General features: G+C 42.9%; 2 protein-coding genes across 7 annotated transcripts in view; one reads left to right on the top strand and one right to left on the bottom strand.

Annotated features, from left to right (window-relative positions):
• The window catches only part of mpp7a (MAGUK p55 scaffold protein 7a), an 87,228-nt gene extending 85,943 nt beyond the window's left edge, over nucleotides 1-1,285 (bottom strand). The window contains exon 1 of one of the 4 annotated variants that reach the window (XM_070553024.1): nucleotides 944-1,285. The gene's annotated coding sequence lies outside the window, so the exon portion shown is untranslated. The remainder of the gene's footprint in view (nucleotides 1-943) is intronic. The other 3 variants (XM_070553022.1, XM_070553021.1, XM_070553023.1) reach the window with 3 other exon arrangements.
• Nucleotides 548-16,706, top strand: part of waca (WW domain containing adaptor with coiled-coil a) — a 47,451-nt gene continuing 31,292 nt past the window's right edge. For 2 of the 3 annotated variants that reach the window (XM_070553026.1, XM_070553025.1), the window contains exons 1-3: nucleotides 6,347-6,589; nucleotides 6,783-6,813; nucleotides 7,815-8,007. In XM_070553026.1, the coding sequence (XP_070409127.1) occupies nucleotides 6,549-6,589; nucleotides 6,783-6,813; nucleotides 7,815-8,007 (265 nt within the window). In that variant the 5' untranslated portion in view covers nucleotides 6,347-6,548. Of the gene's footprint in view, nucleotides 877-6,346; nucleotides 6,590-6,782; nucleotides 6,814-7,814; nucleotides 8,008-16,706 lie in introns of those variants that run through there. The other variant, XM_070553027.1, reaches the window with a different exon arrangement.

Below are 16,706 nucleotides of genomic sequence, written 5' to 3'. Positions count from 1 at the left end.
GCAATCGGCATACAAAAGCATATTGTAATTTTCATAAATAAAAAGTGAAACAATTACCCCCCCACCCCACCCCCCCACCCCATTTTTTCCCCCCACAAATCGCACACTGGCTATGTCCATCCTTTTTATATGTAGATGGTTAAAACGTACAAAACAGTTGAACTTATCTTGCGTGGCCGAGCAGCTCACTGGGTGCTCAGTGCCCCTAATCCTGCAATTCTAGAACCGCCCCTGCATCAGCACTGACGTCTCAAGAACATTCTTAATGAATAATGATTGAGACACTGTTCATGACAAGATGGCTGCAAGAGTTACTGACTTTCATTGTGTTTGGTTAAATAAATGTAATGCATGCTGGATGTACATGAAAACAAAAAGTGCTTCGATGACTAATGAGATCAGCTGAGAGTCCCAGGAGAGCCAGCTCGGAGCTGTCAGCTGGGTCACCACACCTGGTTAGCAGGTCCAACACACTTCCTGTCCGGGAGGAGCTGCGCGTGCAGGGTGTGTTGGTGTAGGCTGAAGGTTTAGCACGAAGTCATCTCATTGTTTTGTACGCTTTCTGATTCAGAACGCCCTTTCTCGAGGGTAAACAACCGTCTCGTGGGGAAGGCGTCATTCAACCACAGCTGTTATCAGCCGGAGTGACTTTCTCACGAACGTTTCACAAGACGTGGGATTCCCAAACAACCATGACCCATTCAGACCTCCCCGAGCCCAGAAGGACTCACCGCGCTGCTAGCCTGCGCTAAGAGACCCGCGCGTGTCACCTCGTGGCAAGTGTATCAACAAGTAGGTTAGCTAATGGTGTCCCACTGGACCAGTCGGGCTAACCGATGACCTGCTTAAACGGCGCTAACTTCGGCTGGGTTTAACGTAAGTGTCTCTAGCGTACAATGGTCTGACTACTGCTACAGTTCATAATAAACGTGCGAGTACTCACTTTGTACCGAGCTGAGTGGTTCCTCCGGGTCACTGCTCCTCCAGCTGTTCCCTCGAAAACAAAACGGTTCTTTTGTTTCATTCCCCAAATTAAAGGTCTGCGATTCAAAAGCCGTTCATTTTTAACTTCATGGGTGCATCTACATTGTTATAGCGGCTGTGCAAAAAGCAAAATGTTTGAAAAATAAAATAAAAAGTTACGCGTCGACTGCGGTCCTCCAAGACTAGAGTTTCGTTGAAGCGCTGACTTTAGAGCAGTATGGATATGTACACGACGTTAGCGTGAGGACATGTCTTACACTAAAGCTGTTCTCAAATCTGCACTACTTGCAGGCGACACCCAATCCGCATGTCTATTGGGCAGACGTAAACTAAGGCGTGGTCAATGATGCGATTCCGCAATCTGATTGGGTATTGTATGTGTCATTCATCTTTTTCTTCTCCGGAAAAGAACAGTAGCTTAAAACCGTCATAAACCGCCTCGACCATATTTCCAATTAAAGGTCCACTGACCAGCGTGTGTTTTCCCTGGCGATAGAGGGCAGTAGATACCTAAATAATTGCAAGCAAGCAGTACTTTTGTGTTCAAGTAAGACCTTACCAACAGACAAGAGGTGAAAAGTAACGAATTACATTTACTCACGTTACTGTAATTGAGTAGCTTTTTTGTATATTTATACTTTTTAAGTCGTTTTTAAAATCTGTACTTTTACTTTCACTTGAGTATGTTTTTAAAAAAGAATTGTAATTCACTCAATTTCAATCATATCCGTTACTGAGTAAAAATAAATTATAGGCTTAATAAATTAAAAATATTGCATGTAACAGCATCGGAACAGAAAGCGACACCTGCATGAGCACCGCGTCTAAACTGTGGGGGGGACACTTCTGCTGAAAATCATTAGTTCAGTCCCTGTGATCCACTCGCTGTTTACCTCCTCTCTCCCTCCTCTCCTGTGGGTTGGAACCCGCAACTTCGCGCACCGGTGTGACGTCATCAGAATCCTGCTCGGTTCGGTAACCAGACTCGGTTCCGTGTTTGAAATGTGTTTCCCTACCGCTCCGCACGGAAGCGGCAAAATAACGTTTAGCGCTCTGCTTCTCAGCGCTCTGCTCATAAAACAGAAGACCTGCAGGCCTCTGTGAGTTAAAACATCCTGATACTGTTCAGGTGTAAACATTGTGCTCCATCCCTGTGTCTGAACTCAGAAGATGCTCCTTGATGCCACAGATGTGTGATGATTTAGCTTGTTTCTTTATTTTACTCCAGAATAAGAGATTAAAGTATCACAAAAGCAGTTCAATGTAGTTAAATTAGTCATTCAAAAGATTCTAACTTGCTGTGTGTGTGTGTGTGTGTGTGTGTGTGTGTGTGTGTGTGTGTGTGTGTGTGTGTGTGTGTGTGTGTGTGTGTGTGTGTGTGTGTGTGTGTGTGTGTGTGTGTGTGACACATATAGGACTGCATGAGACAGCATGGTTTCATCAAATCCAATCTATATCTTGGCTGAAGTAATGGCTCAGGAAAATAACTTATATTTCATAAATGACGTATCAATAGTGTTTATGATAAATATAGATGAAGGTTAGAGAGAAGCTCTAGGATGGACACGAAGAACTGTTGTAGAGGTAAAGTAGGGCAGGGCCAACGTTAGCAGCTTTCATACGGTCCATCTGAAATGTTTGACTGCATTTAGCTTGTTATGTGACAGGTTAGAGCACAGTCTCATGTTAGAGTTTTGTCATAAGAACATTGAGATACCTCACATACTGATGGTGTCTAAAAATTAACATTTTAAAAAAAATAAAGAATTATGTTGTGATTTTGCACTGATGTATCCATCTTTACGCTGACAAAAATGTAACTAAGTAACTTACTTTGAGTACATTTTGTTTACAATACATTTTACTTTTACATGAGTGAAAATTTAGGCAAGTACTTTTACTTGATTAAAAAATTATCAAAGTATTGGTACTCGTACTTAAGTAGGAAATTTTAGTACTCTTTCCACCTCTGCCAACAGATGGCCATTAGGGTCCAAAATCCTTGGGAGCACAACCTCCAGCAAAATGAGAAGCACATCAGATTCCATTTCATCACTTGTAATGAGTGAAGAGGTAAATGTGTAAAAGAACAATGCTTATTAATGCTGAAAGTTTTGTAACCATTTGTTACAAATCAGTAAATGCATTCTGTCCTCACGGGCTTCCGTAGAAGGAAACATGGCATCCAATATGGCGTTGCCCAGAGATTAGACCCACTCCCATGTATTTTGGTCCCGAGTTTTATGGTTACATGTTATTAAACCGCCAATATTTTTCATCTACTGGGTATCTTTTAATTATTTACAACAACATTTTAATGGATATTTCCAGAGATTAATGCTAAAAACTACACACTGTTAGCCTAGTGAACCAGACCAAATTCTTGCCTTGCAAAGTTTGGTCTAGGAATGCTGCATTGGAACCTCTGCAGCCCCTAGCAGCATTCTGGCTGGCCAATCGAGGGGTTTCAAACACATAGAGAGCTGTGAATGGTCCAATAGTGGGCCAATCATAGCACTCTATCTGCTTTGTGAACCAATCACAGCACTTTATACGCTTTGTGAGCCAATCAGAACCCGCTATTCGTCTGGAGGGCTGGATGATGCAACAGAATGAAACAAGATGGCGACAACTCGTTTGAAAGGGCTTTCGCATCAATGTTGGACTATTTGGACTTGGTTTTATTAGAATCAGGAGCAGATAGATGTAAAGTTCTATTTTTACAACGAAGGATGTATCTTCGCCTTCTTCAACATCGGACCACCTCGTTTACCGACATCTTTTGGGGTGAGTTTGTCACGTTGTTCGTTGTCTAGTAGCATGTGATCGTTTGAAAGACATTGGTAAAACCTGCCCCACGTCAGAGAGCCGTCAATGGAGTGATGCTAGGCTAGGCTTGCCAGGCTAACACTTTGTCACTTTAAAACAGTCAGTGCTAAAACTCTTAAAACACTAATGGAGCCGGCGATGATACATGGCATGCATGGACGTAATTTTCACTTTGGAAGTGTGTGTGTGTGTGGGGGGGGGTGGGGGTGGGGGGGTGGGGGGGGCACGGGGGGGTATCTTTACAGTATGTTCTAATGGGAAACAGGCTTCAACACAAACGGTTGTTTTCTGCTTGGTCCTAAAGCTCAACCAGTGTCAATTTAATATAAAGTAATATTGTTTTTGGATGGTAAAAAGTGCAGGGGGTCAAAACTTGACTTTGGAAAAAGTGTGGGGGGGGGGGGGGGGACATGTCCCCCCCGTCCCCCCCCCCCCCCCCAAAATTACGCCCATGATAGCATGGATCCGGTCTCTCTTTCTGTCTCAGTCCCGCTTCTTTTATGTTGTTCTTGGCTGATTAGCTGATTGGGTCCAGCTGTGTAGGGAGCCTAAGTCTCCTCCCTTTCCGGTCGGCTCGTGGGTCTCCGGAAGAACGAAAATACGAACGCAAGTCATCGGGGCTAAAAGAGCTATTTTCTAATCCGCCTTGCTTTTTGCCCTGAAGTGTGTGAATTATATTGTACTTCAATTTAAATTAAAAGTAATGATGGGCGTCAGTCACGTACTTTGAGTTTTATCAGCTTGTGAAAGTTTGTGATTAGCATGACTACAAATCCGATATCGGCACGTCGTATATATGATGTCACCACATTATCTCCTCCCCCCAGCGTAGCTGCTACTTACCACATGGCAAGATCCTGGTGGTTCTTTCCTCCTGAAGGAAGGATGAAGTTTGCTGAACTTACAGCCATTTTCTCTCTGTTTTTCTCTGTGTCTGATCATTACGTGAAGCACATTTGTAGTCCTGGACTTTTTTTTCACAATTTCACAATTTTACACTACAAATGTGCTTAATATACTGTATATATATATTCTCATCTCACCCTCAGCGGGTGGTCTCATCCTTCCAAGCTCGAGTCCTCTACCAGAGGCCTGCGAGCTTGAGGGTTCTGCAGTATCTTAGCTGTTTCTAGAACTGCACTTTTCTGGACTGAGACGTCTGATGTTTTTCCTGGGATCTCCTTTAGCCAGTCTTCCAGTTTGGGGGTTACTGCCCCCAGTGCCCCGATGACCATGGGCATTACTGTCTACACCGTTGCCGCTCAATCTGCCTCACTTCTCAACTAATCCCGTGATACAAGCTAGTTTTAAGATTTGATCACAAATCATTTTAAATATACTTCCCCATCAGTACACATGCCCATCACTCTAAATAATTTATTTCCTCCTGGTCTCACTGATGTTATATATCCCCATCAAGGAAATTACCACCTGAAGTGTTGCGCCAATGCCCTATTCAGTGGCACTACTGGTTACTGATGCGGGTGGTGGTCTTTACGTGTGTTTAAAAGAATTGCAGCTTGTGTTTATTTCCGATGATGTTTATTAGTTCGTCTTCTTCCAAAATGTCCATGATCCATTTACTCGCAATTAAAGTGGTTTACAATGAATGCGTTACTTGCCCCAATGGCTGTCCGCAGAGTCCATTACACACAGCCATTGTCCTCACTACACAGTAAAAAAAACTGTTTGTCCCATTTCAGCAACATCTGAGTCTGATCTGAATTGGTTTAAGTAGGCTGGTGCTTCCACAATCAAATCAACCAATCAGCTGAGGCCAAGCCTCCTCTCAGGTATGCAGACATAAAACACATTTGACTCCTACACCACCTTTGAGGACCTCTATAGGAATGGTTCTTTTTGGAGTTTTTCAGAACCCTCTTCCAAAGCAAAACTTTTGCTCTCTCACCTGTTCCGTTATTTTCAGGAACAGGTGCATTTACTTTTGCTGAGGAAGGTGTTTCCTAACCAAAACACATTTTATGTTTTTTTTTTTTTACAAAATCAAACATAGTTATAGTGATAGTTAAAATATAACTATAAATAAATGTAATACATAAAAATGTAAAACCCCAACAGGCTGCACCAAAAACGGCCATAGTTGCCCACCCTACGTTGATTACAGCTATGCTCTGGAGAGTGAGGAACCCACCCAACATGGCAGCCACGCTTTTACGCTCTCCAGCTTCCAATGAGGCGTCTACGTAATGACGTCGCAATAAGGTTGCCAAGTTTGTATTTAATACATGTTTTCCGTAAACAAGCCCCCTTTAAATAACAAGTTATATAAAACTGTATTAATAAGTAATTAATATCCTTTTCCATGGGGCAATAAAATATTTTTGTCTTATATAATTCACGCTCTGGCTTAAAAATGTTTTTTGTTAAATCTGATTTAATTTAGTAGTGTTTAGTAGCATTTGATCTATTTTTACATCTATAAAAATGTCAAAAAGATTCTACACTTAACTAGTACATGTATGAATACAGAATCCTTGCTCAAGTATCTGGCAACCCAGCAAGAGCTACTGCTGCGTTTTGATCGCTAGCTAGTCGGCTGCGTGAGAGTGGGAGATGGACTGAGTGAGGGTGCTCTCTAGACCTGTTCCCGATAGCATTGCTATACCCACAAGCTAGGCTGAAATAACAGACGATTTTTATTGCTACATCAACAACAAAAACAGTGTCATTATCAGTCTTTCACATCCCACTCTAAACACACTAACACGGCATTGATGGTAATGTATGCAAGGAAACAACCGAGACTCGGCGATGGGTAAACATCATTTTAACGTTACTTATTTTCTTTTTCCTCGTAGCTACTGCGCTTTCACAATCCGCCATTTTTACTGAAAGCCAAATTAAGTGACTAGAAACTTGAGCGTTCAGCTGTTGCTCCACTGGAAAACACATTTTCAGTGCCGATATTTGATGTAACACATTCACAACTGTTTACTTTCTGTCTGCAGGTGCGACCGAAGAGATTCTCAGCCCTATCAGGTACTTGTTTGGACACCCAAGGCTGTTAGCATGCTAGCAGCAAAAAAGATTAAAATGGACACTCTAGCTCAGGCTTCTGTGGTGTGCAGGCCTCGGTGCGGAAAATAACACGAAAAGTAGGAGTCTCGCTTAAAATCACAATTTAAACACAGAAAACACACGCAACGCGTCTATTTTGGGGCCCACGTAACGTACGCGTACACAGGGCCGTCGAATAACGCTGCTTTGACACGACAGAAAGACTTTTACTGCGGATCAAAGCTAATGTTAGCTGATAGCCTGATTGCTCGCTATTCCGATTAGGGCGCCGCCGAAAATCAGTCATTTTAAGGATGTAAGCAGCAAAATGCGACTAGTTTATGGCCTGAGGCTGTACACGTAGAATAAACATGACACTGAAGCGAAGACTAATCAGGACGTGTCTCCTGAAGTGTTGCCTGGCCTTTTAAAAGCCTGGTTGTACGTAACTATGTTGGTTTATGAGCGCCTCTCTATGCCAGGTTAGTGAGACTACCTCTAACTCTCATTAATCAAGGTGAGCTCAATAAAATTGCGTTCTGTTGGATCTTTATCAACTTTACTGAAGCTGGCGTCATAAAGGAGATATTAGGGTTGATGTTCACTCAAGAGGCAGGTGTCTTAATGGTAATGAAACAGTCTGATGTTCTTAATGACTGGAGGTTCTGCTCTTGACGCGTGATTTTAGCAGGTAAATGTCCTCATTTACAAACGAGGTGTTTCAGAGGGAGCGCACAGAGAAAAATCAAATGGAAGGAATCTGGTTTCTCATAGTGGAATGAAGCAATGTTTAGTCCTTGTGCTCTTCCTCATTTCCCCCCTCTGCCATGAAATTGTGTATTTGTAATAACACAAGCTAAACGTGACTCAGTTTAAATCCTTTGGTCGTGTACATTTGTAATAACACGCATTATGGAAGTTCCTCTGATGTAAACCAGCTGCGATTACTACAGTTCCCTGACATGTTTGTTTTGTGTTTACAGACTCTTAAGTACTCATCCAAGAGCCATCCAGGAGGGGACCATCGACACGAAAAGACGCAAGACTCCTCTGATGTCACTCCTCCCTGCAAAATGCTCAGGAGGTCTGACAGCCCTGAGAACAAACACGTGGAGAGCACAGGACACAGCAGAGCCAAGGCTGTCCACACACACCGGGTCAGAGACCGGGACGGAGGTAAGGTCCTGGTTAATGCAGATAACTAGATGAGTATCACCAGTACGCCACATAACTAAATGTTCACTAAGTTTACCACATGCTGCCTGGTCAGTCAAGTGTAAAGAGCAAATCATGTTAAATATACACGGCTTTCACCGCGGCTTGAAAGCCTGGAAAGTGTTTGAATTTTTAAAATGATGAATTTTCAAGATTGTGAAACTGGTTGTAGAGAAGCAATCTTTCTTTTCTCAAGACGAGGAGGATTTTTTAAGGGCATGATGGTTTGGCTGTGTTTACTTTAGCAGCATGCTATCCAGGTGTAGTTAGCTTGTCATCTAAAGATGTGTGTGCTGTAGCGTGAGCCACAGTTAGGTCCAGCATCTGGGTGTGTGTGTGTGTGTCTATGTTTACTATAGCTCCATTCTCTTGCATCATTTTTGACCCATGAGCTGACTGGAAGCAGAGGAGACTTGTGTAATGATAAATGCCTGTGTTGGTGGAACCAGTGGATGCTAAGGCTGGGCAATATGGACCAAAACTTATATCTCAATATATTTTTGCTGAATTCCCATATAAATATATCTCAGTAGTTTTCCTCCTGTAAAGTATTTACAAGTTAACTCACTTCAAGCTGTCTTGAGAAATTATAAACATACATCAGTATATTAAATGCATAAAAATGTGTTGATTCTTGTCAAACTTTAACCGTAGTGCCTATTCTCTGGTGCAGCGGTCTGTTAACACACACACACGCGCGTGCACACACACAGTTGAGAGCTAGAGGTGTATCAAATGTCCCAGAGGCACTTTTTAATTATATATTTATAATTGATATAAAATAATTTCAATTTCTTCTAGAGGTGGGCCATATTGTATACTTCTTGCCCAGAGAAAAAACATCTATCATGTTAAACTAAATTTATGATGATGTAATTGCATCTACTGAAGATCACATGGGTCATGCACCATGGAGTTAATAGTTATCAGGGCAAACATGGCTGCAGTCTAACAGTATTGGCTCATATCAGCGATTATACTGCAATGACTCAGAGACTCTGGTTGCTGTTTTATGAGTATTATTTTCAGGCTTCTGTCACCGTAACCCACGCCTTCCTAACTCTTCACTTGTTCAACAGAATCGCTCGTAACAGAGTACTTACTAGCATAGCAAACCAGACCGGAAAAAAACGGAACAACATTTATCTACCGTTGAGCTCGCCTTCAAAATAAAACGGTTACCCTATATTTTACTATTCAAACCCTTACAATAGGTTTGAGGTAGTTTGGCCACTCTGGCTATCCGTAGATGTTTCCTGATTGCACGGGGGTGAGGGGTTTTGCTTATCTCTCCACACAAGCAGGATGGAAAAACAACTTTGTTGGCGTTGAACGTCCCCAAATAATGAAAAACCAGGACGCCAAATGCAAAGTTTAGAGCAGCACATTTACCCAGAGGCTCTCAGATTGAGCAAACTTGTGAGAATACAAGTAATGGCCGCTTCGAGACAGAGCAACATGTCGCTAGCATAGCGGCTAACTGCTAGCATTAGCAGCTAATCGCTAACATAGCAGTTTGACCATTTATGTCACTATAAAGATGTAAAGTCATCTTGTTTAAAAATTATATCAATATTTTAAAAATATCGATATATCCCCAGCCCTAGACCCAGTCAGAGCAGCTGCTTGTCACCTAAGCCACAGGAGGACCGCTCCAACTATGGATGTGTGTTGGTGAAATTCAGGCGATACGATACGGGGAGACAATATGATGCATCACCTATCATGTATTGCAATACATTTAGTCAGACGATATTAGCGATTTTTTTACTGAATATATTGAAGGAATATTCATTGAACAGTCCAAACTGTTACGTAACGTGTTTAACGAGGTCTCTGAAGCATAACAGAGATTTACATTTCAATGGTGGAAACAAAACCCTTTGCACACTGCTGCCAACTAGTGGTCGGTGTTTGAAGTGCACCAAAAGAAAAGAGAATGCACAATTGTTTGCATGTAAATTCTTCCAAAAATTAGATACACAGCTTTTAAACATCCATGTAATATTACAGGGAAAAATATCACGATATATTGCCACATAGATTTTTTTTTCCATCCCTCGTTCCATCCAAACACCGGGTCAGTGCTAGCCATAGAAACAAATCCAAAAGATCAGGGCTGCAGCAACTATAAATTTTGCTGCAGGGTTTTAGTTTAGCCACGGATATTGCATGAATGGATTTCATATCTGTATTACAGGTTGAATATAGAACAATAAAAGCGATATTTCTTCAAAAGTAATTCCTCCACGGGGCATTTCGAGGTGTGCAGAATGAAGGTTCAGTATTTCCTTTAAAAGCTATATTCTAATTAAACATAAAATATTTGTTTTGACGCTGGGTTTACGTTTCCATCTACCAGCCAGTAGATGGCACTATTGCAGGCTGCCAGTCAGCACAGTGAAGCTGGCGCTGTGGAAAATGGCGGACTCGGAAAGTCAAGCAGCTGCTTCTGAGCCCAGAAGATGTTGTTAACCTCCTCAGAAGAGGAGCGACCATAAAATATCTAAAACCAGAGTGAGTTTAGGTGAAGCTACAGCTGATGGACACAAATAAATAATTTCACGTATCGGCTGTGAACCTGGTTTGCTGACGGCTGGTAACATTGTTCCATTGTTGCAGCTGCAACCTCCACTCACTAGATGTTGCTTTGGTGTTCCTGTTCCATGTTCAACCTTTAACAAGTACACTCACTGGCCACTTTATTGAGTACACCTTGCTAGGGTTGTCACGGTATGAAAATTTAACCTCATGGTTATTGTGACCAAAATGATCACGGTTTTCAGTATTATCGCGGTATTTTTTAAACAGTGTTGCATATGTTCAGAAAGCATTGATAGTCCTGTTCTACACAAACTGAAATAGGTTTGAAAAGGTTTAACAGTGTTTATTAAACCTAAAATAACACAAAACCTTAGCAAAAGTGCAACTTTTCACAAGTAAAGGAACAAATAGTTTCTTTTTCTGGAACATGTTACAGTAATGCAGGTTTAAATTATACAAATCCAAACATTCAAAACATAAACAATATGTAAACAAATCAAAGAAACACCCCTTGTCTTCTCATATACTTGTTTTCTTCATTATCAAAATGAAAATCTAAAACTCCAGTCCACACTTGACTTGAGCACTGTACAAGTCAAGCTTAAAAAATATGTATTTAAAATAAATAGCCACTTTAAACAAATTACTAAAATAACTACTACACTATGTAATCAAATCCACGTATAAATGGCATTGAAGAAGTAAACAAATCAATGACAAGGAACTAATTGTATATTTCTCTTCATCAACAAATAAGATGCTTCATCCAGCAACAGGGTGTCCGTGACACGGTTTAAATGCTGGCAGAGGACGCTGCGGCTGCAGTATATAGTGACTCGTTGCATTCTCCCTCAACCAAAAGTCCTCACGTCATGCATTTAAGCTAAAATGCTAATGTTAACTTACCTTGCACTGGCTGTAGAGACGTGGGTGATGGTCACGCAGATGTGCCATTAGATTCGAAGTGTTGCTGCCTTTTGCAGACACTTGTTTCCTGCACGTTCTGCAAACGGGATAGCCGTCTTCTATTAACTGTCCCTCAGCATTTTTCAGAAATCCAAAATATGCCCATACTTCCGATTTAGTCTTCTTTGAGGGCTGGTGGATGTCCTGGGCGCTGCCGTCTCCTCCTTCGGCCATTATTCAGCTTCAAAGTTTTGGTTGCAAACTAAAAAGTGCGTGTGCGCGGGAACTTCAGCAGAAGCGACGGTGGCTGGTAAGGGTCACCGCGCCTAAACCGCGGCCACGGTAAACCCACCGAGATAATTTAGTTTTTTAAAAACTGGACGGTTATTTTTATTGTCAACTTTTTTACCGGGGTTTACCGCTCTACCGGTTACCGTGACAACCCTACACCTTGCTAGTACTGGGTTGTGCCCCTTTTCCCTTCAGAACTGCCTTAGTCCTTCGTGGCAAAGATTCAACAAGGTACTGGAAACATTCCCCAGAGACTTTGGTCCATACTGGCATGACACTAGGCCTGCAACCTTATGTGAGTGAGGGAGAGGGAGACCGTTGGTGAGGGTGGGAGAGAGAGAGACCATAGGTGAGTCAGGGAGAGAGAGAGAGAGACAGTAGGTGAGTGAGGAAGAGAGAGACAGTAGGTGAGGGAGGGAGGGAGGGGGAGAGAGACCGCAGGTGAGGGAGTTAGAGAGACCGCAGGTGAGGGAGGGAGGGAGGGGGAGAGAGACCGCAGGTGAGGGAGGGAGGGAGGGAGGGAGAGAGAGACCGCAGGTGAGGGAGGGAGGGAGGGAGAGAGAGACCGCAGGTGAGGGAGGGAGACTGCAGGTGAGGGAGGGAGGGAGACTGCAGGTGAGGGAGGGAGGAAGAGAGACCGCAGGTGAGGGAGGGAGGGAGAGAGAGACCGTGAGTGAGGGAGGGAGGGAGAGAGACCGCAGGTGAGAGAGGGAGGGAGAGAGAGACCGTGGGTGAGGGAGGGAGGGAGAGAGAGAAAGACCGTAGGTGAGGGAGGGAGGGAGGGAGAGAGGGAGGGAGGGAGAGAGACCATAGGTGAGTCAGGGAGAGAGAGAGACAGTAGGTGAGTGAGGTAGGGAGGGAGAGAGACCGCAGGTGAGGGAGGGAGAGAGAGACTGCAGGTGAGGGAGGGAGGGAGGGAGGGAGAGAGAGACCGTGGGTGAGCGAGGGAGAGGGAGGCTCCTCCCACATGGGAGCAGGTTCAGGCTGGTTTCTAGAGCTTGGTCCATCAGGGCGAGTGTGGAGTCGAGAACATTAGTTGACTTAAAAGTTTAGCTTGTCGTTAAAAAAAGGTTTGAATGTTTCTGACGTCGCACGTTAACTCAAACAAGCTAACGTGTCGGAGTGTCTCTCTTGCGCAGCTGACCAGCATAAACTAGGCCTAGTAGCAGCCTGCCATGGTAATGCAGGGAAACTGTGTGTGACTTGTTATTTAATACATCTACGCTGCTTCTACCTTCAGGTGTTGCGTTTTTCTAACAAGAACACGTTTTTTATAGAGCACCTCTCTAGATACAAGTTGCTTCACAAGCACATGAAAAAGATATAAATATAACAATGGAGTAAATATTAACAGCTTTAACTGTATTTATTGTATGATTAGATAGTAAATATTACTGTGAATGATTTGTTGTACTAGATTACAATCTAGACCATCTTTTCACTAACACACAGGATGGCTTGGCAGGCTAGTGTTGGACCTTTGTTTGAAGAAAATCGTGAATTTAATTGAAATTGCAATTTCTGTTAGAAAAATCGCAATTTAATCTTTTCCTAAAATCGTTCAGCCCTACTAGCAATGTTTACATTTGAAATATGAGAAATGGATTTAATTTTTTCCATCCATCCATCATTTCGCACTCGAGTCCAAATCATTTGATTTAGAGAATCTGCTGATAGAGTATCGATCTGATACTTCAATAAAGAAACCAGAGGAACAGATCCAGGATGTTTCTTATTTTTTATTTAATTACCTTTATTTAAACGTTTAACAGCTCTGTTAACAGAGCACAACCATGTTCTGTTGTTAAAGTAAAGGAAGGCGAGAACAAATGTTTCCCTAGCAATTTTAAAATGTTCCCGTTTAATCGATTAATCAAGTCGAGACCCCATCCGATTCATCATGATCCAAGTAATCGTTTGTTGCAGCCCTACATGATAGCATCACACAGTTGCTGCTGATTAGTGGGATGCGCATCCGTGATACGAATCTCCCATTTCACCACATCCCAAAGCTGCTCTATTGCACTGAGCTCTGGTGACTGTGGAGGCCATCTGAGTACACTGAACTCATTGTCATGTTCAAGAAACCAGTCTGAGATGATTCCAGCTTTATAACATGGAGCATTATCCTGCTGGAAGAAGCCATCAGAAGATGGGTACTTAATGGCCATAAAGGGATGGTCAGCAACAACACTCAGGCAGGCTGTGGTGATGCAATGATGATCAGTTAGTACTAAGGAGCCCAAAGTGTGCCAAAAACAGGTCCCCACACCATTACACCACCACCAGCAGCCTGAACCGTTGATACAAGGCAGGATGGGTCCATGCTTTCATGTTGTTAACGCCAAATTCTGACCCTACCATCCAAATGTCGCAGCAGAAATTGAGGCTCATCAGACCAGGCAATATTTTTCCAATCTTCTATTCTTCAGTTGAGGTGAGTGTGTGTAATTGTAGCTAGGGCTGCTCAATTAATCGAATTTTAATCCCAATTACGATCTGAGTTTTGAATGATTATAAAAACAAAACAAGCCGATTATTTGCTCCTCCCACTTGCGCTGCCCTGAGTTACAAATGAAGCGCTCCTCCCACAGTGTCGCCAACTTAGCGACTTTGACGCTATTTCTAGCAGCTTTTCAGACCCCCTTCTTGACTTTTTAAATCTTAAAAATACCTAGCGAACACCTCAGAAACATCTCTGGTAACCCTTAGCTACTTTCTGGATAACTGTCGTCGACATTTCCTGCAGGTTAGCTAAACACTCCGCCTGCGCTCCGGACCGTTCTTCAGGACATTAGGAAAGGGAATGATGTAGTGATGTGTGGGTCGCTAAAGAAACAGCTCTCAGAGCCGGCTCCCTGTTGGGTTAACCAGAGTGAGTGACACACACACCGTACCTGCGGGCTCCTGAGCCGCTAAAAACGGCTAAATGTGCGCGTGCGACACGCTAAACACACGTGCAGCTTGCCCCTGATTGCTGTGAGACCAGGTTGGGGGGTGGGGGGTGCAGCTGTGGTTGGGACAATTATTACATTAACTGATGGACTTGTAAATAAATAGTTTATAAATAAAGTAGAAATAAGTTCCTCAAAATGATAAACAATAACTAATCTCTCTGAGGACACGGTGCTAGTGCACTCTCCTACAGCACCTTGACACGACTAAATAAATGTTATACAACATTTTGTGAACATCAATTTAGTTGCATGTATTTGTTATAAATGCCACTGTATCATTTTTGCTGTCAGTATTTGCAAGATATTGGTATTTGGGTCTGTACTGGTTAGACTTAAATGAGTTAAACCAAGGTCTACAGCCCTTGGGTTATAAACTATGAGCTATAAGTATATTGGTCTTTTTATACTGAGAATCAGGAGTTATTTTAGTGATCATCTTGTTTCTTATTTATTTTTGACCTGATTTTGCCCTGAGCAGTTTTATGACTGAATAAAAACAAATAAAATCAACATAAATTGAAAAATTGTCTTAAATAATCGAGATCTCAATTTCAGTCACAATAATCGTGATTATTATTTTTGCCATAATCGAGCAGCCCTAATTGTAGCCTCGGTTTCCTGTTCTTAGCTGACAGGATTGGCCCACATTGTGGTCTTCTGCTGCTGTAAGCCGTCTGCCGACCTTGGATACCTTGGTTGTAACGAGTGGTTGTCTGAGTTACTGTTGCCTTTCTGTCAGCTTGAACCAGTCTGGCCATTGTCCTCTGACCTCTGGCATCAACAAGGTATTTTGGCCCTTAGAACAACCTCTCAGTGGATGTTTTCCCTTTTTCAGACCATTCTCTGTAAACCCTAGAGATGGTTGTGCGTGACAATCCCAGAAGACCAGCCCGTCTGGCACCAACAACCATGCCACGTTCAGTCACTTAAATCACCTTTCCTCCCCGTTCTGAAGCTCGGTTTGGACTGCAGCAGATTGTCTTGACTATGTCAACATGCCTGCATGCATTCAGTTGCCACCATGTGATTGGCTGATCAGTAATTTATGTCAACGAGCAGTTATAGGTGTACCCAGTAAAGTGGCCAGTGAGTGTAATAAATTACACACACATGCTACTACCAAAGTTGTCCACGACAAAAGTAACGTCATTTTTACATTTTTTGTGAAGTTCTGAAACTTTTAAAACTGCAGATGTACTTTCTGCTGCTTCATCTTCCTGTATGTTCCTGATGCACATGTGCAGTAGTAGCACTCAGGTTCAGCCATGGCAACGCAGCTTAAAGGTTTGGGAGCATTTTATAAAATTTGTAAGGAAGCATGTGGAAAGTCTGTAAGGGAGAGTCTGCCTCTGATTGGCGAGTGACTGCAAGCATCTTAAAAGGGAGCACGTTGTGGTCGATGACCAGGAGCTAGAGTCACCTCTTCGGGCTCATTTGAGCTGCTAACATCAACAGTGGGCTACTTGTGTTGATAACTGGAGCAGTCGTGATGGTGATTCCATTACCCTTAACACGCATTGTGTGTTTGCTGTAATGTCACAAACTCAAATGTTTTATTTTAAGAGGAAGCACGCTGTGGCTAACAATGAAGAGCTACAACCACCTGGTTTACTGACCACCTGACACAGACCCCAGTTTGTGAGACTGACGGGTTGTGTGTCAGGTGCAGCAACTCCGGAGCACCACAGGGGACGGTACTCCCACCGTTCCGTTTTGCTTTACACTTCAGACTTCCACTCAGAGAAATTGTCATCTGCAGAAATATTCAGACGACTCTGCAGTCGTCGGGTGTATCAGGTGGTCAGGAAACTGAGGTGGGGCAACAGTAGCTCAGGAAGTAGAGCCAGGGGTGGACCTTTAAAGCGCCCGAGCGCCAATGGCGCTAAATTTTCTCGTCGGGCGGTAAATACTTGACGACTTACCGCCCGGGTGGCGCCCAAGCCTTATTTGTCATTTACACAC

This window comes from Nothobranchius furzeri, chromosome 7 (assembly GCF_043380555.1).
Source record: "Nothobranchius furzeri strain GRZ-AD chromosome 7, NfurGRZ-RIMD1, whole genome shotgun sequence".
In the NCBI taxonomy this organism is placed as follows: Eukaryota; Metazoa; Chordata; class Actinopteri; order Cyprinodontiformes; family Nothobranchiidae; genus Nothobranchius; species Nothobranchius furzeri.
Note: the sequence above shows the minus strand (reverse complement) of the source record. Positions and strands in the feature narration are given on the sequence as shown.